The sequence below is a fragment of the Argentina silus genome (genome assembly GCF_951799395.1).
Source record: "Argentina silus genome assembly, chromosome: 7".
Classification (NCBI taxonomy): domain Eukaryota; kingdom Metazoa; phylum Chordata; class Actinopteri; order Argentiniformes; family Argentinidae; genus Argentina; species Argentina silus.
In genome coordinates this window covers 21,278,656-21,303,655 of record NC_139661.1, presented here as the reverse complement: position 1 = coordinate 21,303,655, position 25,000 = coordinate 21,278,656, and the positions used below count along the sequence as shown (strand labels likewise).

Here is a 25,000-nt window from a genome sequence, read left to right as displayed (position 1 = left end):
CAACATTGGGTATCGCCAGCATGAAGAAGAACCAGGGATGTATTTGTTTGTTTCAGGGCACGTCTGTCTCTAGAGGACCAGGCGGTGGTGTCTCTGTGGTGTCATAACCTACCCACCCTGGAGGGGGCAGTACTCAGCCTGCTGGAGTCTGTGCTCACCAACCCAGGCTCCATACCACAGAACCTAGAACAACAACTCATCCACTCCCTATTGGTAATGTAATGTTTGGTCACAACCACCACATTAAAGTCTTATGTTATGTCATTTCATGTAATAACAATATTTACCATTCTCTGCTCGAAATAATAACCCAAAGTGATGCTTGTTAGATCTTAGTGAAGTAAATCAGCAATTTATTGTTGCATGACTAGTACACAATGACAGTCACATCATTCGGAATGGATTAGCACAGATCTTTGGATAGGTTTCTCACACTCCCTCACAAAGTGATTTCAGAGTCCCTGTCTGCTTGTGGTGTGTCAGTCAGGAACACCAGTGCATACGCGCACTGGTATTCTCTACGACATGGAGAGTGACGGGGCCCTGTCCAAAGGCAGCATACACAGAACCTCTCTCAGGCACAATAGATGTGTGTCTTGAACAAACTAACCTGGATAAATAAAGGTTGAATCACATGAATAAGAAGCTCTCATGGAAGAGAAGGTATAGGCCTCGACTTTGACTTGACCTTGACTTTGGTGTTTCCCATTTCTTCCGCCTCTCGTATTGAGTTTCCTTGAGTTGGGGATCATGTGTGCTGGAGGGAAACATGCAGGCCTGTTCTGTAAACAGGGCTCAGTGATGTGTATGAGTGTGTATGAGTGTGTATGAGTGTTTACCTCTCCCTCCCAACACACATCTGTCTGTTTACACTCTCTCATCCATCTCCTGATTGGCCTGTCATTATCACGTTGTTGTTTCATACACACACACACACACACGCAGACACACACACACACACACACACATGCGCACACACACCCACACAGATCTTTGGATTTGTTTGTACATGTGCATCTGGTTCGCTGTGTCTGTCCTTACTGGGGAGGGAGGCGTACAGATTGTGTTTGGGTTGGCCTTTGTGTTTGTTTGGAAATCAGATGTTTGTGTGTGTGTGTCTGCGTGTGTGTGTGTGTGTGTGTGTGTGTTGGCGTGTGTGTGTGTGTGTGTGTGTGTGTGTGTCTGCGTGTGTGTCTGCGTGTGTGTGTCTGCGTGCGTGTGTGTGTTGGCGTGTGTGCGTGTGTGTGTGTGTGTGTTGGCGTGTGTGCGTGTGTGTGTGTGTTGGCGTGTGTGTGTGTGTGTGTGTGTGTGTTGGCGTGTGTGTGTGTGTGTGTGTGTGTGTTGGCGTGTGTGTGTGTGTGTGTGTGTGTGTGTGTGTGTGTGTGTGTGTGTGTGTGTGTGTGTGTGTGTGTGTGTGTGTGTGTGTATGACAGTCATCAGAGCTGACTGGCCTCTCCTCTCTTCACCTCTCCTCTCCTCTTCTCCCTCAGTTGTTTAAACTGCAATCAAAAATGGGAAACGTGAAATTAGTCTCACATTCCTCCTTTCTCCCTCCTCTCTCCTGAAACGTAGGCCCAATTTCAATAAACAGTTACTTCCTGGGCCTGTCTGCCAAAAACAGGATGTTTTGTGTGTGTTGTAATTGACTCTCCTTGAAGTGTGAGTGGAAGGTATGGAGGAGGATGCTAAAACCCATCTGTTTTCACTAGGGGAAACCAAGATGCTACACACACACACACACACACACACACAGCCTTTTACAGTACACACACACACACACACACACACAGCCTTTTACAGTACACACACACACACACACACACACATACAAATCTACGCGCGCACACACACAGGTCATTTACAGATGTGCAATGACCTTCAATCCCATCTGCTTGTATCGTAACTAAATCCATCAATAACATTTTCCAATCACATGATTTCAATTCCAATCACTGTGTTCCAACCAATTAAACAGAGGGCTCGGTATTACACCAAACCCAAACTATTACTCGCCCAAAATAAATAAATCACACAGCAAATAAAATGGAATTTCATTATTATTCCAGCTCTTGGACTTCAAAATACCCCCAAAGTGAATACACTTTCCACAGCAAAGATGTATTTACATTACATTACATGTATGGCATTTAGCAGATGCCTTTATCCAAAGCGACTCACAACAAATACATTTGTTGAAGTAAGTGAATCATCTATCCATCAGTCATCATAAGATAAAGTAATCAATGCTCGGGCCAGGGGCCATTGGCAGTCACAATGCTAGAAGAAGATATATATATTTTTAATTATTAACAGGAGAGAAACTTGTACAGGGGGGTAGTGGGGGTGAAGAGGTCTTTAGGAGGGACTGTTAAGATGTAGCCTGAAGAGATGGGTCTTCAATCTACGGCGGAAGATTGGGAGTGACTCTGCAGTCACTACCAATCTTCCGCCGTAAACAATGTCGACCATTGTGTGCTGTGTTTAAGTCCACTCACTCCTGCTTGCATTCATGTGAAAATGTCTAGATTTATTTCACATATTCTATCTCTTTCACTCTTCTCTTCCACGAAGCATGTCAACCCCGTCATTTTGGTCTGTCAGTAAACCGGCAAGAACCACCGGCAAGAACCCGCTTCTGGTTGTTTTCCACACATACACATACAAATCCACATACATCTACATCCAGTACATGGTTTCAGGATTGTCACATTTGATCTCTCATTTTGTTCAATGATGTATGATGACCACTAGAGGGGGCTAGTTACCTTGACTACTGTCTCAGTGACTGCAGCAGTTCAGTTTGGGCTCAAAATGATGTCCTACATGACAGACTCCTCATCTCCAGCCTGGGGGTAGAAGTTGCCTCTAGACAGATCTAGGATGGGTGTTTGGATGGGTTGTAGGATGGCGCTGCCATCCAAAGTGTCCCTCACACTCGAGCAGAGCATCCATTCGATTGGCTAGCACTGGTCTCTCAAACCTTTTTGAGGCGCCTGGTGAATAGCTGGGAACACATGACATGCTTAGGAGCTTGGGGGAGGGGGGGGGTGTAGAATTTTGGGATTCTTTGGTGATTAGAGGATGGTTGTTTGATGGTTTGTAGAGGTTTAGCGATAGCTTTGGGATAGGTTGGGATTGTTTGGGTTGCTTAGTAGGACGATTACGGTCCAGTCTGGGCCCTTTGTAGCCCTCGCAATGTGGTCCTCTGACAAGACACACACACACACAGTTTCTCCCTCTATTTCTCTCTCCCTCCCTCCCTCCCTCCATAGGATCAAAGACAGGGGGACCATGTGTTCCTCCTATAGTCAGCCTTATTGCCTGGAGAGAATCTGGGGGGGTGGGAGGTATAAAGGGGGCATATTTTTACTGCCTTCTTGCCCCATGTGAGAGATGAGAGGAGTGAGGAAGAACAATTAAGGCTGGTTTTTTGGGGGTTAAAGGGGTATGAAGTGGGATGTGTGCAGAGAGCAAGGCACGCATGTACAAGTGCAGCTGTCGAATGTTTTCGCAGGGGCGTTTTAAAATGTGTTAAATCTAAAACACATGACCACGGTTCTGCATGAGAACGAGAGGGAGAGAGAGGGACTGATGAACTAGCAGGGAGGAACGGAGTGTGAGAACGGGGTGGAGAAGCCTCCGGAACGAGGCCTTTATGGACGGTACGACAGTGACACCTAGTGGTGGACTTGTTCCAATCTCTTTCGAGTTTGAGCCTTTGTCTGTACTGTACCTGATGATGTCGTTTCATGATCAGGTACAGTACCAGTCAAAAGTTTGGACACACCTTCTCATTCAATGGTTTTTCTTTATTTGTATTATTTTCTACATTGTAGATTAATACTGAAGACATCAAAACTATGAAGGAACACATATGGAATTATGTAGTAAACCAAAAAGTGTTAAACAAACCAGAATATGTTTTATATTTTAGATTCTTCAAAGTAGCCACCTTTTGCTTTGATGACAGCTTTGCACACTCTTGGCAAGGTGTGTCCAAACTTTTGACTGGTACTGTACCTGTATGGAATATCCACAGGTCCTCTGCACCACAATGAATGATTTGAAAAGAAAGTGTTGTGAATGTTAGTGCTTTAATGTGTTTGTTTCAGCCTAAAGCCTGTGCCCAGAACTGCCCTGTGTTCCTCATCGTGAGTGACATCTTCAGGTGAGTGTTTGGTGTTTAGTTTATACCGTGTGTGTGTGTGTGTGTGTGTGTGTGTGTGTGTGTGTGTAAAAAAAAAAAAGCCTCATTAGGAAAAACAACAGATGATAAAACGGAAGGGATCCTGTGTGGTAAAATGGCTTTACCCTGGTAAAGTGTGTGTTTCTTTGATCTCCCCAGGTCCATGCTGATGCAGGTGGAGGGGAACCAGACTCTTCTCTGTCTCATCCACACCTTCACCTCCTGCCTCCTCAGAGACCTGGGTGCCCTGCAGCCTCCGGTACGTCTGCTAGGCTCAGGGTCACCAGTTTAGGTTGAGACGTTTTGCCATCTTATAGGGAGGTCCAGTGATACAGTACAGCTATATTCAAAGTAGCGGGTCGACTTCACATGTTACTGATACTATACACACACACACACACCCTTATCCCACTGATCATATCAGCGTATTCTAACTCCACTTCCTCAGTTATAGAGGACCTCCACACAACAGCAGCCGTTTAGAGCTGTGAGAGGTCCACTCCTGTTGTTGTAACCATCAGTGACAGAGGACTAGACTTGGACAGCTCTGTCTTCTTATGTGTGCTGTCTTAACATATGGTCACCACTAGAGGGCAGTAGCCTTACTTATAATGTCGTCTTTTAGCCAGAGAGTTGCCTTCCTGAGTGCAAACTTGCAGTCACATGTGAACCAACGTGTGTGTGTCTGTCTGTCTGTCTGTCTGTCTTCTCATTTCAGGAGTGTGTGTCCGTCAAGGCCTTCTTTCCTCACACACCCCAGAGTTTACTGGCCCCTTTGCTGACCTATCCCTCAGGTAGTGTGTGTGTGTGTGTGTGTGTGTGTGTGTGTGTGTGTGTGTGTTTGTGTGTTTGTGTGCGTGCATAATCATTTTCACCGGCTCTTTTTGTTGTCCCCCCCCCCCCCCCTAGCAACAATATTAATGGGCCACGGTCAGTACCCACTACACAATGAAGTGTGTGTGTGTGTATGTGGTATGCCATGCATTGTATCATCTGTGTGTAGCTAGAAAGCACCCCTGTTCCCTCCGTCAAGAGTTAGTCCATGTACCCTTCAACTGTGTTTACACACGGTAGTCCTCGCCCACAGAGGAATGAATGGGACGGCTGTGTTTCACTAATCAATGACTGATACTGATAAAACGTGACGTGACACGCGGATGTTATGTTATGGTCAATATTTGATGATTGATTTGAAAGGGAACGTGGACAGTATTCATTATGGCGATCGAGCGTCACACAGAACTGAGTTTTGTCCTTGTTGCCCTTAACCCCGGTATATCTCCTGCCATCGAAAAATGTGAACATATCAAAACCTGTCATGATCAAAGTTATTTCTCTTTGACTATATTTGCTGTGTGTGTGTGTGTGTGTGTGTGTGTGTGTGTGTGGGAATGTTTGACAGAGGTATGTGTAACTGAGGAGGCCAAAAAAAGCAGTCTTATCGGTATCTGCCCAGACTCCCCCCCCAGACCCCCCCCCCCAGACTCCCCCCGGAGATATTTACATGAATGAGGGCCATTTAGGGACATAGTGGCACCCAGCCAAGGATTAAGGTTAATTATTAATGTGTGTGTGTGTGTGTGTGTGTGTAATGCTTCACTGGGTGGGAACATTTAAGAGGGAACTAAGATGTGAAGTCAGAGCTAAAGGTAAGGTCAAATAAAGTAAGTAAAGAGCAGTAAGGGTGAAGAGTGGAAATGGCAGATGGAAACCAGGTGTTTCTCCAGACGTTGTGTAGATGGAGTGGACCTTCTCCCCACTCTGTTGTCCCCCTACCTGAAACAACCAGGTGTTTCTCCAGACGTTGTGTAGATGGAGTGGACCTTCTCCCCACTCTGTTGTCCCCCTACCCGAAAGACTTTGGCTTCAATAGGTCAACTTACACTGGTGAAAATGCTTTGTAAACCTGTGTGTGTGTGCCTGTGTGTGTGTGTGTGTGTGTGCACGCCTGTGTGTGTGTGTGTGTGTGTGTCCTCCCTCAGAGATGCCCCAGGAGGCGTGGCGAGAGCACCTGGACTGGGTCAGTCGCTCCCTGCAGAGACTCACAGAGGAAGAGGAAGAGGAAGGAGAGGAGGAAGGCAGCAGGTGAGAGAGAGCTGTGTGCTGTCTCCTCTTCCCCACACCCTAACTACTGTTTGGTGTTTACACTCCCTGCTGTTCGAGATACAGCGTTGCCAGATATTTAAAGGGAATGGGTTGCCACATATTTCCCCCTTGCATCAGCAAAGAGTGGCCCTGGTGTGCGGTGTGGCTTTGAAGACTCATTAAAACTTATTAGCTTGAGAAAGAGGGAACAGAGAGACAGGTGAGGGAGGGAGAGAAGGGGAGAGCAGAGAGACAGGTGAGGGAGGGAGAGCAGAGAGACAGGTGAGGGAGGGAGAGAAGGGGAGAGCAGAGAGACAGGTGAGGGAGGGAGAGCAGAGAGACAGGTGAGGGAGGGAGAGAAGGGGAGAGCAGAGAGACAGGTGAGGGAGGGAGAGCAGAGAGACAGGTGAGGGAGGGAGAGAAAGGGAGAACAGAGAGACAGGTGAGGGAGGGAGAGAAGGGGAGAGAAAGAGGGAACAGAGAGACAGGTGAGGGAGGGAGAGAAGGGGAGAGAAAGTTAGAGCAGAGAGACAGGTGAGAAAGGGAGAGCAGCGAGACAGGTGAGGGAGGGAGAGAAAGGGAGAGCAGCGAGACAGGTGAGGGAGGGAGAGAAAGGGAGAGCAGCGAGACAGGTGAGGGAGGGAGAGCAGTGAGTGAGTGAGGATGAGAGAAGAGTAGAGCAGAAGCACGGAGAGAGCTGAAACAGATACTGAATGATGGTGGCCTGGGGATTGAGAGAGAGAGAGAGGGAACAGAGAGAGAGAGAGACAGAGAGAGAGAGAGGGAACAGAGAGAGAGAGAGACAGAGAGAGAGAGAGGGAACAGAGAGAGAGAGAGACAGAGAGAGAGAGAGGGAACGGAGAGAGAGAGGGAACGGAGAGAGAGAGACAGAGAGAGAGAGAGGGAACGGAGAGAGAGAGGGAACGGAGAGAGAGAGAGAACGGAGAGAGAGAGGGAACGGAGAGAGAGAGAGAACGGAGAGAGAGAGAGAGAGAGAGGGAACGAGAGAGACAGAGAGAGACAGAGACTGGTGGCCCAGGGATGGAGACGGCTGACTTGCTGCTCTCCAGCTGCGGCTTTTAACTGTGCCCATTATCCCCAACCGCTCCATTCCGGAACGCCATGCGAAATTCCCAAAATGTTCTGAGCCAGCGGTGGGAAAGTGCGTTTACTTGGGAGCGGAGTTGCAGCTGCCAGGGGCTTCTGAGGGATGCTGTTAAAGTTTGAGAAAGGGGGAGTCTAATGATGGCATTAGGGAAATTTGAGAGAGAAACTTATCCCGAACTTAAAGCCCAGGGTAGTGCAGCTGTCTGTCCACTCAATCTCTCTACTGATCTGTGTCTCCCTCCACTCTCTCTTTCTCTCCCCCTTTCAAAATCTCTTCTTTACATCATGTTCTTTCACTACTGTCCTCTTATTTCCTACGGTCATCATTCTTTCCAGCTCAACTTCTCAGCTACTCTTTTTCATTCACTGAATCATTCACTCACTCTCGCTATTTTCCCTCTGTCTGCTCTGTCTCAATCCTGCCATCTCTCCTTTTAGTCAAGTTTCCCACCATCTCTCTCTCAATCTCTCCTTTTAGTCAAGTTTCCCACCATCTCTCTCTCAATCTCTCCTTTTAGTCAAGTTTCCCACCATCTCTCTCTCAATCTCTCCTTTTAGTCAAGTTTCCCACCATCTCTCTCTCAATCTCTCCTTTTAGTCAAGTTCCTCACCATCTCTCTGTCTCAATCTCTCCTTTTAGTGAAGTTTCCCACCATCTCTCTCAATCTCTCCTTTTAGTCAAGTTCCTCACCATCTCTCTGTCTCAATCTCTCCTTTTAGTCAAGTTTCCCACCATCTCTCTCTCAATCTCTCCTTTTAGTCAAGTTTCCCACCATCTCTCTCTCAATCTCTCCTTTTAGTCAAGTTTCCCACCATCTCTCTGTCAATCTCTCCTTTTAGTCAAGTTTCTCACCATCTCTGTCTCAATCTCTCCTTTTAGTCAAGTTTCCCACCATCTCTCTCTCAATCTCTCCTTTTAGTCAAGTTTCCCACCATCTCTCTGTCTCTTACTGCTCAGATGCTTGTAAGATGCTAGTTAGCCGCTAGCTAGGTGCTGGTAAGGTTGCTAGTTGGCAGCAAGTTGGGTGCAGGTGAGGTTTCTAGTGACGCTGGTTGGATGCTGGTTGTTTTTGACGGACTGTGTTGTAATGTCTCCTCCCCTCCTCCAGGAGGTGCTGTGGCGTGTTTGAGTCCTGGTTCCTGCTGGTCCAGTGTGGTCACTGGGTGGAGGTAGCCGTTCAGCTGCTGGTCTCAGCCGGACCAGGACGAGAGGACTCTGAACCACTACTGTGGCTGCTGACGTTCTACCACCACCCCACCAACAGGGGGCACCACAGGGCGCTACAGCTGGTGGGTACTACTGGGTGTCAAGAATGAAGCCCTACAGACCCAGGCCAAAATCTCATGTCGTGACTCTTCTCTCCTCGTCTCTTCCTCAAAACGCATTGAACTGATCTGATCTGTTCCTTCTGATCTGACCTTCTCGTCCCGTGCTTTTGGATGAGGAGGTGAGGACAGAGGACGCAAGGAAACGAGGACAGACCTTTGAGATTTGGCCGTATTACATAGTGGACGATGATCACTAGCTGCTCCCTCCATCCATCCATCCATCCTAATCTGTTAGTGTGTGATGGTTCTATGCCCTGGGAAGGCTTGTCCTTGCTGAAGGCCCTGGAATAGACCCGTGAATGAATAATGCACTGAGGGATTAATAATGAATGTTCTCTCCAGGTGAAAACGGGGAGAAGGGGGAGGAGGGAGGGGGGAGAATAGGGGGGGGGGGAGGAGACAGTACTGATCTCTGTCCCTAAGGGTGTCTGGCCCGACCTGGGTTTCATCTCTCTGTCTCCTCCCTGTCTCCTCTCCTGACCCAGAGAGAACCCTAGAAAGACATTGGAAACTGAAACCCTTACTAGCCCCTGCTCCCTACATACTTTACTGTGCGTAGATCTGAAGGGGGTTTGATCGGTACAAGCAAGATGGTGCAAATGCCATCTAGCCTATAAAAAGATAAGGTGGAGCTAGTATCATCTTGTTTACTCCTGTGTCATCCGTTGGTGTGGTCCATGGCATTCTTGACTCTCTGCCATTTTTCTAAGCAAAGATTGTTAGAACACACACTGAGATGACTCTTAGAATGCAAGATTACTCTATGTACAGTACCAGTCAAAGGTTTGGACACACCTTGCCAAGAGTGTGCAAAGCTGTCATCAAAGCAAAAGGTGGCTACTTTGAAGAATCTAAAATATAAACCATATTCTGGTTTGTTTAACATTTTTTTGTTTACTACATAATTCCATATGTGTTCCTTCATTGTTTTGATGCCTTCAATATTAATCTCTAAATAATAAAAAATAAAGAAAAACCATTGAATGAGAAGGTGTGTCCAAACTTTTGACTGGTACTGTAGACCTTTGATATTAACTGTCAAGACATCATGTGTTTTCAGTGTTTAGTCTAGCCCCTGTCTTTGAAAACGACTGGGCCTTTGTCTTTTAGCAGTATGACACACTCAAAGATAACTGAATATCACCCTTACCTATAACTCTATGTACCGTATGTTTCTTACTTCTTTTTTTTTTACATTTACATCATTTAGCAGACGCCTTTATCCAAGGCGACTTACAACAAATACATTTGTTTAAGTAAGTGAATCATCTATCCATCAGTCATCATAAGCTAAAGTAATCAATGCTCAGACCAGGGGCCAGAGGCAATCACAATGCTGTAGGCCTACCTGTAAAGCCGGTAGGCCTACAGGGGTTTGTAAAGCCGGTAGGCCTACAGGGGTTTGTAAAGCCGGTAGGCCTGCAGGGGTTTGTCTCAGGTATTGTGTAGTATTGAACTGTGGTTATTTCTAGGTGGCAGCAAGACAAGCCTGGGACCACCTGAGGTCCCTCTTCCTGGTCTCAGCCTCTCGTCTTCCTGCTGACCGCCTGCAGTCATTGGTCGAGCTGCTTGTGGCCCACCCCCAGCAGCCGTCCCTGGCCCCACTATTGGTCCTCGGCCTCCTGGTGAACTTTGCTGTGTTCTCCAACCACCCACTGAGTGTAACCAGGGAGATCCTACGCACGGTGAGTTATCCAATATCCTTCCTCTTTCAGCACCTTCTTCCTCTCGCTTTCTCTCTAATTTTCTAGGCCTATATGTACCAACATAAAGTTCACATTTTGAGAGGCTGAAAGCTTAAGGTGTGTGTGTGTGTGTGTGTGTGTGTGTGTGTGTGTGTGTGTGTGTGTGTGTGTGTGTGTGTGTGTGTGTGTGTGTCTCTCTGTCTGTCTGTGTGTGTGTGCACATGCGTGCGTGTGTGTGTTAGGTGGTGGAGCAGTCCAAGCTTGGCCGTGAAGCAGTGTGTGTCCTTAGCTCCGTTGAGCTCAGACTGAACAGAGGGAGCAGCTCCTCCAGCGATGCTCACTGCAAAGTTCACCCGAGGCTCAGGGCTCTTCAGGACACACTCACAGAGACACACTCACCACGGCAGTGATGAGAATACACAGCAACACAACACCACACAGATATACTGTAGTAGGTGTCGAGTGGTAGAGTGCTGTGTCCAAGATGGTACTAGCTCCACCTTACCTTCTCATAGGCTAGATGGCATTTGCACCATCTGTCCAGGTCTAGGGCTCTTCGGCACACCATCTCAGACATCCTAACACAGAGGCTGGACAAACTGACAGGACACTGACAGGATTCAGTGACGATACACAGGACTCATGGAGACGATTCAACAGAGACACACACACACACACACGTTGACAGGACTGGAAGAGACGGTACATCAGTGACAGCAGGACATTCTCCTAGGAGGCAGCAGCTCATAAAACCTCCTCCCAGCCCCCTAACTCATATAACTGTCTCAGAACATGCATTCCTCATGCTACACCCACTTTGAGAAACATCCGGTGTTAGGCAGAACACCTGTTTTGTACATCCAGTGTTGTTTGTGTTGAAGCCATGGATTACAGAATATGCACCATTGGCAACACAATTTAATTAAAAAAAAATATTATACATTGTAAATAAATGTTGTCAACTCTAAATATGAGTATGTAAATATGGTGGATTTCTTTATTTGTAAATACAAGTCATGTTCCATACTCTGTGCTTCTGTGGTGATTGTCTCATTCATAATTCAGTCGGTCTCTCTCTCTCTTTCAAATCATTTTGGAAATAAAATAAAACGTATGTGTTGGATGTGTGGTGAAATATGACAAGAACAATAGACCATTTAGGAATCATCCATTTTATTGACAGATTTACAAACTGGTTTACATTGTCAAAATTGCTCTATAAGGAAAAAAATACAGTTTAAAAAAAAGTCCAGAGTCTGCCAACCTTTTTACTCATTTACAGTACAAAACACTTTTTATTTTTTTAAATGTAAGCAATGCCCTCAGCAAGGCCCTCCTCACTCACAGAGTGCATCTGAGAAAGCTATAGATGACAGATCAGATGGGGTCACTGGAGCTGCTATGGATGACAGCTGAACTCACCAGAGAGAATATTTCCAGTGTAAACTCGGCCCAGATCACAGCCACAGACTAAACACACAGAGCCACTCTGGGGGAATTAAAGGTGATGGATACATGCCTGGTTTTATCCCTGGAACATCTCTGTGTCCACATAATATAACCTCACTTCCCCTTTAACTCCATCAGCGCGGACGGAGAAAAGGACTGAATAGGTCCCAGTCACATGGTTGTCAGCTTACAGTATGTACTCTCGCTGAGTGCTTTAACGTCAGTGATGGAGGAAAGGGAAGACTAGAAGAAGATTAGAACTAGGGTGAAGACATGAAGCTGCTTTTGAAGAAGTGATTGCTTCCTGAAACAGCCACAGAGCTGCATACTGTGCAGAGTGCAGACCGACCTCGATGGGAGCCTGGCAAAGGTACATACAGAGGCATACTTCCTGTGTGTAAAAAAAAAAAAAAAAAAAGCTTGTATTTTTGATTTCGATTCAAATCTATCTAGAGCTGCCACACACTGGCTTGCGCTGAGATGATGCAACAATGTGGTCCTCTGTGGCTCAGTTGGTAGAGCACGGCGCTAACAACGCTTAGGTCGTGGGTTTGATCCCTGCTGGGACCATATATACTGAAATGTATGGACTCACTGCAATGTAAGTCGCTTTGGATAAAAGCGTCAGCTTAAATGACAGATATTAATGTGTAAGCAGCTGTTACGTATTACCCCATGGTTCTCTCTTCCTGTCTGGAGAGGAAGTGGTGGAGAGTGTCAATGGTGAGTCCTCAGTGTTTGCTCTCCTACAGAGAAGGCAGATGATGACCTCCCTGGGTTGCAGGGGGGGGGGGGTCCCCCGACAAGGCTGGTGGCCAGCTGGTAACCCTGGAAAAAAAAGAGAATAATTATCATCAGAAGGATTGCCCGAAGGATCAACCTCTACAGCCCTCGCTGGCTGCTGTTGAGAATACAAGGGAACCTTTGGGTGGCAGGGGAAACATGTATCCACTTGAGAACAGTCCGTTCTGATCTCACTAAGCCAACTCAAGGCAGTCAGACAGAGTGTGAGCATGTCAGAGTGAGTAACCGTGTTCTCTGGTTCTGCCCTGTTATCAAAACCAGGTCTGGCAGACCAGACTACAGTAGTTCTACTCCAGTGATAGTCTGGTGTGGCCTGTAGGTGTCCAGTGGCGTTGTGTGGTGGGCCTGTAGGTGTCCAGCTTCAGCGTGTAGAGGGCTGGACTCCTGTTCCTGCTGAACTGAGCCAGTGGTTGAGTAGTACTGTTATCAGCTCAGTAGGCACAGGAGGCAAAGTCCAGTTCCTAGTCCTAGTCCACTCTCCTCAGGTCACACTCCTCATCTCACTGGTTCAAGTAAGACACAGCGGTCTGCAGGCACTGGATCTGTCTCACTCTGATAGGACGATTGGTTAGTAAACAAACAAAACAAAAATAATTGTTCTACCTCTGCTGTGACACTTACAGTATGGATTTTTAGGAGTCGTATACAGTCAGGTTTTTCCATGGTAAGACAAGTCTCCTTCACACTGGTCCGATTATGAATTCAGAGGGTATCAACATCACTGCAGATGCAGACTTCACCACATCTCACCAGAATAGAACATAAGTAGGAACAGGTGGTGGACACAGCAAATTAAAAACATGATTTCTCAAAGTCCCATTCATACTGCTGCTCCGAATATGAACTACAGTACATCATCATAAAACATGAATGAAAGCTGAAAACGCAGGGAAAACACTTAGTCAGTCGCAATTTACCAGGAACAACAGCCTACATTTACATATGGCATTAAAGACAGGAAAAAGTTAATTTCCCCCATGTCTTTATACGAAGTTGCTTTCTGTCTTTGATGTGCCGAGCCCCATTTCCACCCCATTACACTGTAATAAATCACCTTTTAGATATAGGCTCTGATGGTAATTCCTCTCCTTTACAGGGCCTTGATAGTCATTACTCTTAACAGCCTCTAAATATAGGCCTTTACAGGCAGGCTCCACATGGCCCTCATTGCTTATTCACACATCTGTCCTTGCTTAGTGGCGGCCATTTTGTCGGACGGAAGAAAATGGCCACAGTAACTCCCTGCTTCCAACTGTCCAATAGGCAAAGGTCGAGAATGACGGTTTCGACCCCCCCTGTCATTGTTTTGATTAGTAAGCTAATTGGACCGGTCCCGATCCACAATAACGTCAACCGTGGTTGTGTGTACAGCGCTACGCCCTGCTCAGAATCCTATAGAATATGGAGTTGTGCGTTCAGGAAGTTCTACACACAAAGACAAGAACATAAATATACTCCTGGGCTTTGTAAAGACTTGGGCACTACGTACTCAATACTTGCATACGGAGAGTACACTGAATACAAGTGTGCATTTCACATTACACTGTGGGCAGGAACAGAGAGTATGGCTTGTACCTTTAGTAAGATACGGTTTCTAGGAGTGCAGCTTATTATTATGACATCATGGTTTAAACTGCTAAAAATAGCAAGAATCATACATGTTTTTTTTCATTGCTGAGAATGGTTTCGGGCCTGCGGGCCATTGGCCTGTTTTCACCTGTCTTTTTATTGACCTGTAATATCCCTGTGACTCACACACACAAGGTATGTGTGACGCAGGTCTACCTGGCATTCCTCTCATTAACCACCTGGATCATCTGGGGATTTCCTAAACATCCTAAGTTTCTTTTTCCTTTGTCTGTGTCTGAATCAGCAATAGAAACTGAAGGATGGTACTGTTGTGTGATATGCAGAAACACACACTCTATACCTTTAAAATTAGACTGGACACACTGGCAGAAAAAAAAAAAAAAATTCTAAAAGCATAACAAGAGCAGGATATTTTGTTTCATTGGAAAACAGCGTAATGTTTTGTAAAAGCAGAATATTCTGTAGTCAGTGGCAAGTTGTCATACTATACTACTGTGTAGTCTAAAGGGATCCTAAATAGTTATACATGTATTGACTTCCATTCCATAGCATTCCAGAGTCTCTGTTCTGTCTGTCCTTGTTTCTGCACACAACAGCAGGATGTTGTTTCTGAGAATGGAAAGTGAAAGTACTGAGTCAGAGAGAGGAAAGCGAATCTTAGCTGTAGGGGGCGGGACCATCAGCTGTTATAAAACTGTGCTCAGCTGTGAGACAGACACAGAGAAGGAGGCAGTGGCAGTGTTTACTTTCCACGGAAGATATTGTGTTTGTCAACAAACAGACTTATCCAACTATCCGACAACAAAGATCTATCTTTTTTTGGACCATCCAGCCACAGACAACAAGGTAAAACTATTTTCTATACCCTATGAAAAACATGCACTGTTAATCAAGTATAGAGCAGATCTGAAATCACATAACATGTGGCAGATATTCTGTAAGATATACCTTGGAAGATATCTAAATATCTTAGAATAAATTCAATTCAGTACTGTACCTTGATTACTTCACTGATGGTATTTTAAGGGCCATGAAATACATGTTCCATTACCTTTTCAGGTAACCTTGTTTCATCATGGACATCACCATCACAAAGCTGAATGGGGAATCGCGTTCCCTGACGGTGCAGCCGCACATGACAGTGGGGGATCTCAAGAGTCTCGTCTGCCAACACCTGAGCGTGCCCACGGCAAAGCAGAAGCTGTCAACTGAAAACGGTCACAAGATCATTCTCAACGACGACTCCAAGCGTTTGAGTGACTATGGTCTGCATTCTGGATGTGTAGTCCTGGTGCTGATCACCGAGCCCGGTCCGATTCAGGTGTTTGTCAAAAACGAAAAGGGCCAGACGAAGACATATGACATTCAGCTGGGTGAGACCGTGACCCAGTTCAAAGCCAAAGTTCACAACAAGGAAGGAGTTCCTGTAGACCAAATGAGGCTGATTCACAACGGCAGGCAGATGGATGACGGCAGGAAGCTGGAGGACTATGGCGTCACAACTCATAGCACCATTCAACTTACTCTCCGTCTGAGAGGCGGCTGAAGATGTGACATGTCCACCTGAGACATGACTGTTCCCTAATTCCACCTATTATGTTTATGTTTTTTAATTTTAATAATGTATGTCAATGTGATTGTACTGTATGTCAATGTGATTGCACTGTATGTCAATGTGATTGCACTGTATGTCAATGTGATTGTACTGTATGTCAATGTGATTGCACTGTATGTCAATGTGATTGCACTGTATGTCAATGTGATTGTAACTAAATTAATTAAATTAAGTCTATAAAACCAAAAAAGAAAATATGTCAGTGTGTCTTAATAATGTACATCTCAAACTGCATTGGAGAAAGAGATGGGGGGGGGGGGGGGGGAAGAGGAGAGAGAAAGAAGATGAATAGGAAGATATGAAGGATGAATAGCAGGGGAAATGGCTCCAAGAGAATGAATAGTACTGTAGGTAGTTCTACAGACAAGGACTAGAGCATATGAGGACTCAGGAATAGGTACCTAGACTAGAAGACTAGAGCATATGAGTTACTCAGGAATAGGTACCCAGACTAGAAGACTAGAGCATATGAGTTACTCAGGAATAGGTACCTAGACTAGAAGACTAGAGCATATGAGTTACTCAGGAATAGGTACCTAGCCTAGAAGACTAGAGCATATGAGGACTCAGGAATAGGTACCCAGACTAGAAGACTAGAGTTGCCATATTAGTCTGTCAGAGCACCCATGCTAGTCAGGACTGATGTCACCCCTTTAAAGGGGCACCTCACCACTTTCATCATCATCAGCACCATACCAGTGTCTACATACTGCAAATGAAAACAATTTCTTTCTATGTTCTGTAGTAAAAAAAAGAAGGAAAAGTCCCATGATGTCATCAGGGTCCTTAAAGCTGCAAACTTGCTGGAAACTCCCTTTGCTGGAAACTACCTTGCTGCAAACTCATTGTTTCTAAAATCACAGTGTATTTGATTTTTATTATCCCCATTGACATCATAGGGGCTAATTTTCTTAGGGCTTTTTATGTATTTATATATATACTGTAATGGCAAAAAATATATTTGTACTATTTTGCTTAAGTCATATATGAAATGTATTGACCTCATTGACCTAATTATGTGACTGAGGAAGAACCAAAACCGACTGCTCCTTCTCCTTGCATCAAAGATGTTATGTGACCTTGGAACACTCCTAACTGCAGGCTGAGGTTAGAGATAGTAGCTCACAACGCCTACGCTTCTTTCCCAGCTTCTTTATCAGCAAATAAGTGCAAGATATGTTGACCCCTCGACCTATGACGTATGAGCTTTGGAGTTAAGGACGGTCCTCTCCTCAGCCACAACATGGCACTGTATGTAGACACCAGTATGAAGCTGGATCTAATGAATATGAGATTAAAAAGTGGTGAAATGCCCCTTTGATCAGATATGGTTACAACAGCTGACAATATCAAGAATCACGTGTGTTTTCGGTCATCACTGAGAATGTTGTTGGTCGCGAAAGGCGTACACATCACATTGTTTTTACAGCACCTGACACAGCACCTGTTTATTGACCTGTAATATCCCTATGACTCATACACAGTCCTACAGTACCAGTCAAAAGTTTGGACACACCTTCTCATTCAATGGTTTTTCTTTATTTGTATTATTTTCTACATTGTAGATTAATATTGAAGACATCAAAACTATGAAGGAACACATATGGAATTATGTAGTAAACAAAAAAGTGTTAAACAAGCCAGAATATGGTTTATATTTTAGATTCTTCAAAGTAGCCACCTTTTGCTTTGATGACAGCTTTGCACACTCTTGGCAAGGTGTGTCCAAACGTTTGACTGATACTGTAGGTGTGTGTCACGCAATTCTACCCGAAATTCCTCTCATTTTCTAGATCAGGTTTCCTGGGCCTCCTACAGCAGATTTGTCTTTCGTTTATTGTGTCTGAATCAGTCTGAAATGTAGAAATAGTAACTTGCACCAATACAATTAGATTGGACACACTTTATTTTTTTCTGCCATACTAGTGTATATTGTTATACTGAATTCCATTCGAAAACATTTCATTGTGCTGCTCAACAAGCTACACTACACTAAGTTATCTGTACACAGCAGTAGGCTGCTGCATCATGATCATCAAGTCAAAGAATGGAAACTGAAAGTACTGAGTCACTGAGGGGAAAATGAATCTTAACTGTAGGAGGTGGGACTATCAGCTGGTATAATACCCTGCTCAGCTGCGGACCATGAGACAGAGACGGAGACGGTGACAGAGCTGACATCACTTCAGACGGCAAGATATTGCGTTCATCAACAAACACAGACGTATCAGACTATTCCGGCGTATCTACTGGATCTGCTATTTTTGGAGTTGCCAGGCAACGGGCAGGAAACTACAAGGTACAACTAAGCTTGTTCTGGCAATTAGAGCTAAACAAATAAAATCACATATCAAGCATTTTAGTGACATTCCAATGGTCTGAAAGAAATGCAATTCAGTTCAGTATACTTCATTATGTGGATACTGATGTAGCTATGATATTCTAGATCCGTCAATAAATATTAAATACTTTTTAAATATACAATCTTTTTTTTTTTTTCCAGGTGTTTTATCATGTATCTCACTATCACTTTGATGAACGGGACCTCACATTCAATGGGGGTGGAGCCACACATGAAGGTGGGGGATCTCAAGAGGCTCATCTGCCAACAGCTGAACGTGCCCGTGGCAAAGCAGAAGCTGTCCACTGACAACGGGCAGACACTCAGCGACGACTCCAAGGCTCTGAGCTCCTATGGCCTGCAGTCTGGTTCTACAGTCATGCTGCTGATCATCGCTAACATCCAGGTGTTGGTCGTCAATGACAAGCACCAAACGAAACCATATGATGTTGAGCCGGGTGAGACCGTGACCCAGTTGAAAGCCAAAGTCCATGACAAGGAGGGAGTTCCTGCGGACCAACAGAGGCTGATCCACAAGGGGAAGGAGCTCCAAGATGGCAAGGTGCTGGATGACTATGGCATCAAAGCGAACAGCACCATCTACCAGACTCTTCGTCTGCGAGGGGGGTCACAACATGGCATTCCTTTTTCAACATAGAGTAAAAGGAAGACGAAGAAGCCAAGACATGATTGCCAACAGTTGCTAGAGATTTAAAGAGTAAAGCAATTAACTTATTATGTATTTAAAAATAAATTTAAAAAAAAAAACAGAAAAATTCAATTTGATTGTTTGTCAATGAGATTATAATCATGTAATAAATGAGTCTAAAACAGAAAATATTTGTTGGTGCTTCGCAAAATGTAAATCTTTCTAAGATGGCAAAATTGAAAAGAGGGGGAGGGGGAGGGGGAGGGGGAAGAGGAGGTGTATGAAGGAGGAGAGGAGGAGGAGGAGGAGGATGAAGAGCAGGAGGATAGTTCTCCTCTAGGGCCCACACTGTCTCAGTCAGCAGCACCTCTCCTCAGCTCTGTTGTGACTGGGAGGTCTCACCAGCACCAGCACCAGCACCAGCACCAGCACCAGCACCAGCACCAGCACCAGCACCAGCACCAGAGAGAGGAGAGAGAGAGAGAGAGAGAGGGGGAGAGTGAGAGAGAGGGGGGGGGGAGAGAGAGAGAGAGAGAGAGAGAGGTGGAGAGAGAAAGAGGGAGAGAGAGGGGGAGAGAGAGAGGGGGGGGAGAGAGAGAGGGGGGGGGAGAGAGAGAGAAAGAGGGAGAGAGAGAAAGCGAGCCGGAGGAAAAAGGAGAACAGAAAGGGAAGCGTCACTGTGAAGGTAGAGAGCGAGAGGGAAGCAGGATGAGAGCGAAGGAGAGGAAGAGACGGAGGAAGAGGCGGGGCAGGAGAGCGGAACGCTCTGCTCATTAGGAACATCGCGCAGCATGTCAAACTTGTGAAGGGACCTCAAAGTGGGATTCCTCAGGGTGAATCCCAAGTGGCTCTCTGCTGTGCTGCTGGGGTAGTTCTCCAGACAGGCAGAGACAGGAGAAAGGAATTCCTCTAGCATGCTAAAGGCCGCTCATCCCACAGAAGACAGCTGAAACACTCAAACAGGCCTCAGATACAGTACGCAACTGGAACGGGAGCTCCAGAAACACAGAGAGAGTCAGAGCCGGCTCAACCTAAGCAAAAAAAGAAAAGAAGGGCAGGCTTGTTGAAAGCTTAAAAGAAAAGTCTTCGGTTGCTTTTTAAAAGAGGCAAATCTTTTTTGGGGGGGAGTAGGGGAATTGCACAAATGGTGCAACAACAAAAAAAAAAGTGACAACCAACACATTCACGATGCCTCCCAAAGAAAAAAGAAAAAAAAAAACACTTAGTGGTCGGGGGCCCTATAGGGTGTGTGGAGTCTGTGAGGGAGAGACGGGACTGCACAGGGTGAACGTACACCTCCCGTTTTCATGATCTCTGTCTCGTTCTCTCTGTCATGCTCTCCTCAGGTGCAGAACTTAGCCACTGTGAACAAAGAGGAGATCAATCACTGTTCACCAATCAGCTAAGCTCTGCGCCTGGCTGGAGAGAGGTCACTTCAACTGTCTGCCTGACACACGCACTAACACACACACACACACACACACACACACACACACACACACACACACACATTCTCAAAGTGAGCTCAAAAGTTTCCATGCTCTCTCTGTACCCCGTTCTCCTGTATAGGGCCTCTCAGCTCATCAACATCACACACACACACACACACTCTCTCAGATCATCATGTCTTATTTGACTTTATTTTTGCGGGCGGCGGTGCCTCTGGTTGCCATGGCAGCCGGCTGGGCCTAGGCTGTGTGGTAATCCCTGGCAATGTGATTTTATCTTAAGTCACAAATCAGCACGCCAGGAACCCACACAACCTAGACATGAAAGGCCAGGATCTCTCTCTCTCTCTTTCTCTAGCTCTCTCTCTCTCTCTTTCTCTGTCTGTTCCCCTCTTTCTACCCCCCTCTCTCTCTCCCCAACTCTCTCTCCCCCTCTCTATCTCTCTCCCCCTCTCTCCCTCAGCATCAGCACGCCAGGAAGCCACAGAATCCTGACATGAAAGGCCAGACCTGCAGTTCCTCCCTCCCTCCCCTCTCTTCCTCCCTCGCTCCCCCTCTCCTCCTCTCCCATTCGCCACGGTCGGCTACACCGGCGATATGCCCCTCATTAAGAGGATCAGGAGGGATTCCAGAGGCATGTACCGGAGGGAAGAAAAGAACGAGGGAGGAGAAATAAAGAAAGAAAGGAAGAAAGAAAGGGAGGGAGGGAGACCGCCCCCTTCCTTTAAAAACACAGAGGGGAAAAAAAGTTCCCTGACAGACATGTTATTCTTTGTAAAGACTCTCTTGCCACGTCCAGTTTAGTCCTGTTAATCCTACTGTGCCGTCACTGAGAGGGTTGGATGTGGAGATGGTCCACCTGCTGTGGTGGTGCAGACCAGGCTTAGAACAGAGGAGAGCCACAAGAGTTGTATCCATTAAACAGAATAACGTCAGTTGACTGTAAGTCACTTTGGGTAAAGGTGTCTGCTGAATGACACAGAGAAACAACGCGTAGAACGGGATTCTATTCTGTTCTCTATTTCCCCCTTTTCATAGATTGTGTTCTGTCCTAAAGCTGAGGTTCTACAAGGACGAAGGGAGTGAATGATGATGACCAGACATCAATGGATGGAGACAGAGAGGCACTGTGACAGAGACACTGTGACAGAGGCACTGTGACTGTGTGTGTGTGTGTGTGTGTGTGTGTGTGTGTGTGTGTGTGTGTGTAGTGGCCCCAGCAGAAGTGATTTATCAGAGATGAGACAGACACACAGCACTCGCCTGGAAAGCCTTTTTCCTCCACTCGACAAATGCATAAAGCTGTCCTGTGTGTGTGTGTGTGTGTGTGTGTGTGTGTGTGTGTGTGTGTGTGTGTGGGAAAGGATAAAAGCATGCCTCATCCTGGCTTTGTCACGGCCTGATAAAGGTTTTATCTGTCTATCTGTCCTTCTGTCTGTGTGTCTGGTGTGTCCCTTAAGTCGCTCTCTCTCTTCTTGCCGGACAGGAATTGAGTAGCACCTCAAACAACAACCTTTCTTTACACATGTACTTCTGGGCCACAACGTACAGGTTAGTACAGACTCACATTAACCCTTGTACCAGGGGAGGCTGGTGGAGGCCTCAAACATACCATTCCTCATTCCATTCCATGCATTACGATGAGCCCGTCCTCGGATTTCTATTTTTCTTCTGTAAGAAGAAAATACAGATACAGATCTAAAGTCGCCTCCATATGCAATGGCTTGAGACTGTCGTAAATCAAGACAAAGGTTGTTCAGTATTGGATATAGGTAAGACAGCAGGAAAGATCATAGCTGACCCTTCCCATCCTGGTCACAACCTCTTCCATAGACTTCCATCCGGCAAAAGGTTCCGGTAAATCAAGACTAAAACCTTGCGCCACCTGAACAGTTTCTTCCCCATGGCAGTGGGGCTCACAAACAAGCCCCCTGCCTCTCACTGACTCTGGGACGTCCACCCCCCCCCCCCCCCCTCCTGTCACATACACAATGCACTGACAGTGTAATTTGTAATTTATAATTATTTAATCTTATTTTAATTTATAGTGTACATGCCCCATAACCATTTCACAGCCTCTGCTCTTTTTTGTAAATTTGTAAAGTTGTTATTGCTATTTTGTTAACATTTTGCTATTTTGTAAATTTCTTGTCAATATTTCCTATTTGTTTTTTATGTCCCATGCACCAACCTCACCAAGTCAATTTCCTGTATGTGCAAATATACTTTGCCAAATAAAAAAATTCTTATTCTGATTCTTAATTCTGATTCTGATTCTGATTCTGATATTTGAAAGAAGTCTGGTGAAGTACTGCACACTGGCATGGCTAACAGACTTTTTTACATTTACATTTATGGCATTTAGCAGACGCTTTTATCCAAAGCGACTTACAACAAATACATTTGTTTAAGTAAGTGAATCATCTATCCATCAGTCATCATAAGACAAGGTAATCAATGCTCGGACCAGGGGCCATTGGCAGTCGTAATGCCAGAAGCCTTTTTTTATTTATTTTTTATTAACAGGAGAGAACTTGTACAGGGGGGTAGTGGGGGTGAACAGGTCTCTAGGGTTGGGGTTAAGGTTAGTACAGGGGGGGTAGTGGGGATGAAGAGGTCTTTAGGAGGGCTAAATGGACTATTCTTGACACTTTTGAAGTTATTTGATAAAGTTTCTGTGATTGCGTGCCTCAATCATGAAAAGGTCTACTCCTTCAAAGAGACCAGACCTGACCTATTCCTGTCTGGCTCTCTGTCTGTCTAGTTAAATTATACATCTCTCTTCCCCTCGTTTCAGAGGCTAAGTAACAAATAAACCCCTCGCCCACACACACAGACACACACACACACACACACACACACACACACACACACACACGGAATTTCAGGGTAAACAGTGTAAAAACCCACACAGTCCAACGGAGCCCTTCTCTGTCTCCTGAGCCCTTCTCTGTCTCCTGAGCCCTTCTCTGTCTCCTGAGCCCTTCTCTGTCTCCTGAGCCCTTCTCTGTCTCCTGAGCCCTTCTCTGTCTCCTGAGCCCTTCTCTGAAAACGTTCACTGACCCCTACTCTCTCTCTCTCGTTTGTTTGAGGAACACATTCCCAAATTCCTGCACTGACAAACACATCCTGACGGCGCTCCTGTGAAACTGCGGAAAAGGCCCCGTTCCGAGCTCTCACACACACACACACACACACACACACACACACACACACACACACACACACACACCAAGGAATGTGCACTAGAGGTGGCCAAGTCACTTCAGGGTGGACCGTCTGTGAGGGCAGGAGAGATCCAAAACAAAGAAAGCCGTCTCAGAGCAACACCAAGACAGCAGAACGATCCCACACATCCACATGAGAAACACAGGCGCCGGACACAGAATATCAATGAAGACATGAATAGACAGTGAATGGTGGTCAATGGTCATTTCCTATTGAGGCTAGTGATACAACAAGCAAGCCATACACCTATAACGCAATATATATATATATATATATATACAGTACCAGTAAAAGGTTTGGAGACACCTTCTCTTTCAATGGTTTTTCTTTATTTTTTAGATTAATATTGAAGACATTAAAACTATGAAGGAACACATATGGAATTATGTAGTAAACAAAAAAGTGTTAAACAAACCAGAATATGTTTTATATTTTAGATTCTTCAAAGTAGCCACCTTTTGCTTTGATGACAGCTTTGCACACTCTTGGGAAGGTGTGTCCAAACTTTTGACTGGTACTGTATATATATATATATGACTGGTACTGTATATATATATATATATATATGACTGGTACTGTATATATATATATAGCCCTGGTACTGTATATATATATATATATATGACTGGTACTGTATATATATATATAGCCCTCCTCTGTATATATATATATATGACTGGTACTGTATATATATATATATATGACTGGTACTGTATATATATATATATGACTGGTACTGTATATATATATATATGACTGGTACTGTATATATATATATATATGACTGGTACTGTATATATATATATATATGACTGGTACTGTATATATATATATATATATGACTGGTACTGTATATATATATATACATGACTGGTACTGTATATATATATATATATATATGACTGGTACTGTATATATATATATATGACTGGTACTGTATATATATATATATATGACTGGTACTGTATATATATATATATATATATGTTCCTATAGGTACTGTATATATATATATATAGCCCTCCTCTGTATATATATTTCAAAGAATAATGATGCTCACAAAGTCTCCTTAGAGCTTGAGTATAGGAAAGCTGATGAATTTGCTCTAAAAAGCCCAAGTGGGTCGTACCTGTATGACGGTCCTCATAGGACTCCTCATCATAGGACCATCTCCTCCACCACTCTGCGTGCTGATTGGTCCATCTCGTCCTGGACCAATGAGAGACAGCGACAAGCCAGGGCTTGCTGCTCTGGGTCCTCCTGCACCATCAACTCCCCGTAGAGATACACACCCATGGCCTGGAGTACACACACACACACAAAAACAATTATTCTCATATACAGTATATCAACATTTTATGCTCAAGCATCCATTATGCTTGGACAGACACACGAACATGACTTGTTCAGTGTGTGTGTGTGTGTGTGTGTGTGTGTGTGTGTGTGTGTGTGTGTGTGTGTGTGTGTGTTTACCTGGTGGTTAA

General features: G+C 45.1%; 4 protein-coding genes across 6 annotated transcripts in view; 3 read left to right on the top strand and 1 right to left on the bottom strand.

Moving 5' to 3' along the window:
* The window catches only part of fancc (FA complementation group C), a 25,364-nt gene extending 13,992 nt beyond the window's left edge, over positions 1-11,372 (top strand). The window contains exons 8-15 of one of the 2 annotated variants that reach the window (XM_083674082.1): positions 57-213; positions 4,113-4,168; positions 4,346-4,445; positions 4,905-4,980; positions 6,169-6,271; positions 8,488-8,668; positions 10,180-10,392; positions 10,635-11,372. In XM_083674082.1, the coding sequence (XP_083530208.1) occupies positions 57-213; positions 4,113-4,168; positions 4,346-4,445; positions 4,905-4,980; positions 6,169-6,271; positions 8,488-8,668; positions 10,180-10,392; positions 10,635-10,802 (1,054 nt within the window). In that variant the 3' untranslated portion in view covers positions 10,803-11,372. Of the gene's footprint in view, positions 1-56; positions 214-4,112; positions 4,169-4,345; positions 4,446-4,904; positions 4,981-6,168; positions 6,272-8,487; positions 8,669-9,917; positions 9,964-10,179; positions 10,393-10,634 lie in introns of those variants that run through there. The other variant, XM_083674083.1, reaches the window with a different exon arrangement.
* A 182-nt stretch (positions 11,373-11,554) lies between these two features.
* Positions 11,555-25,000, bottom strand: part of LOC310807074 (aminopeptidase O-like) — a 38,245-nt gene continuing 24,799 nt past the window's right edge. Inside the window, exons 3-6 of one of the 2 annotated variants that reach the window (XR_014554306.1) lie at positions 24,990-25,000; positions 24,646-24,815; positions 12,514-12,669; positions 11,555-12,232 (exon numbers count right to left, since the gene is read on the bottom strand). The exon at positions 24,990-25,000 is cut by the window's right edge and continues 76 nt beyond it. Coding sequence is in view for 1 of the 2 variants with exons in the window: in XM_083673359.1 (XP_083529485.1) it covers positions 24,675-24,815; positions 24,990-25,000 (152 nt within the window). In the remaining variant the exon portion in view is untranslated. Of the gene's footprint in view, positions 12,670-24,645; positions 24,816-24,989 lie in introns of both variants that reach the window. The other variant, XM_083673359.1, reaches the window with a different exon arrangement.
* LOC310807353 (polyubiquitin-like) lies at positions 14,961-16,027 on the top strand. Its single transcript, XM_083673793.1, has 2 exons — positions 14,961-15,081; positions 15,295-16,027. The coding sequence occupies exon 2, from the start codon at positions 15,311-15,313 to the stop codon at positions 15,779-15,781; it is 471 nt and encodes a 156-aa protein (XP_083529919.1). The 5' UTR covers positions 14,961-15,081; positions 15,295-15,310; the 3' UTR covers positions 15,782-16,027.
* On the top strand, positions 17,983-19,017 carry LOC310807352 (ubiquitin-like protein ISG15). The gene is made up of 2 exons (XM_083673792.1): positions 17,983-18,149; positions 18,354-19,017. Exon 2 carries the CDS (start codon positions 18,364-18,366, stop codon positions 18,847-18,849), a length of 486 nt encoding a protein of 161 aa, XP_083529918.1. The 5' UTR covers positions 17,983-18,149; positions 18,354-18,363; the 3' UTR covers positions 18,850-19,017.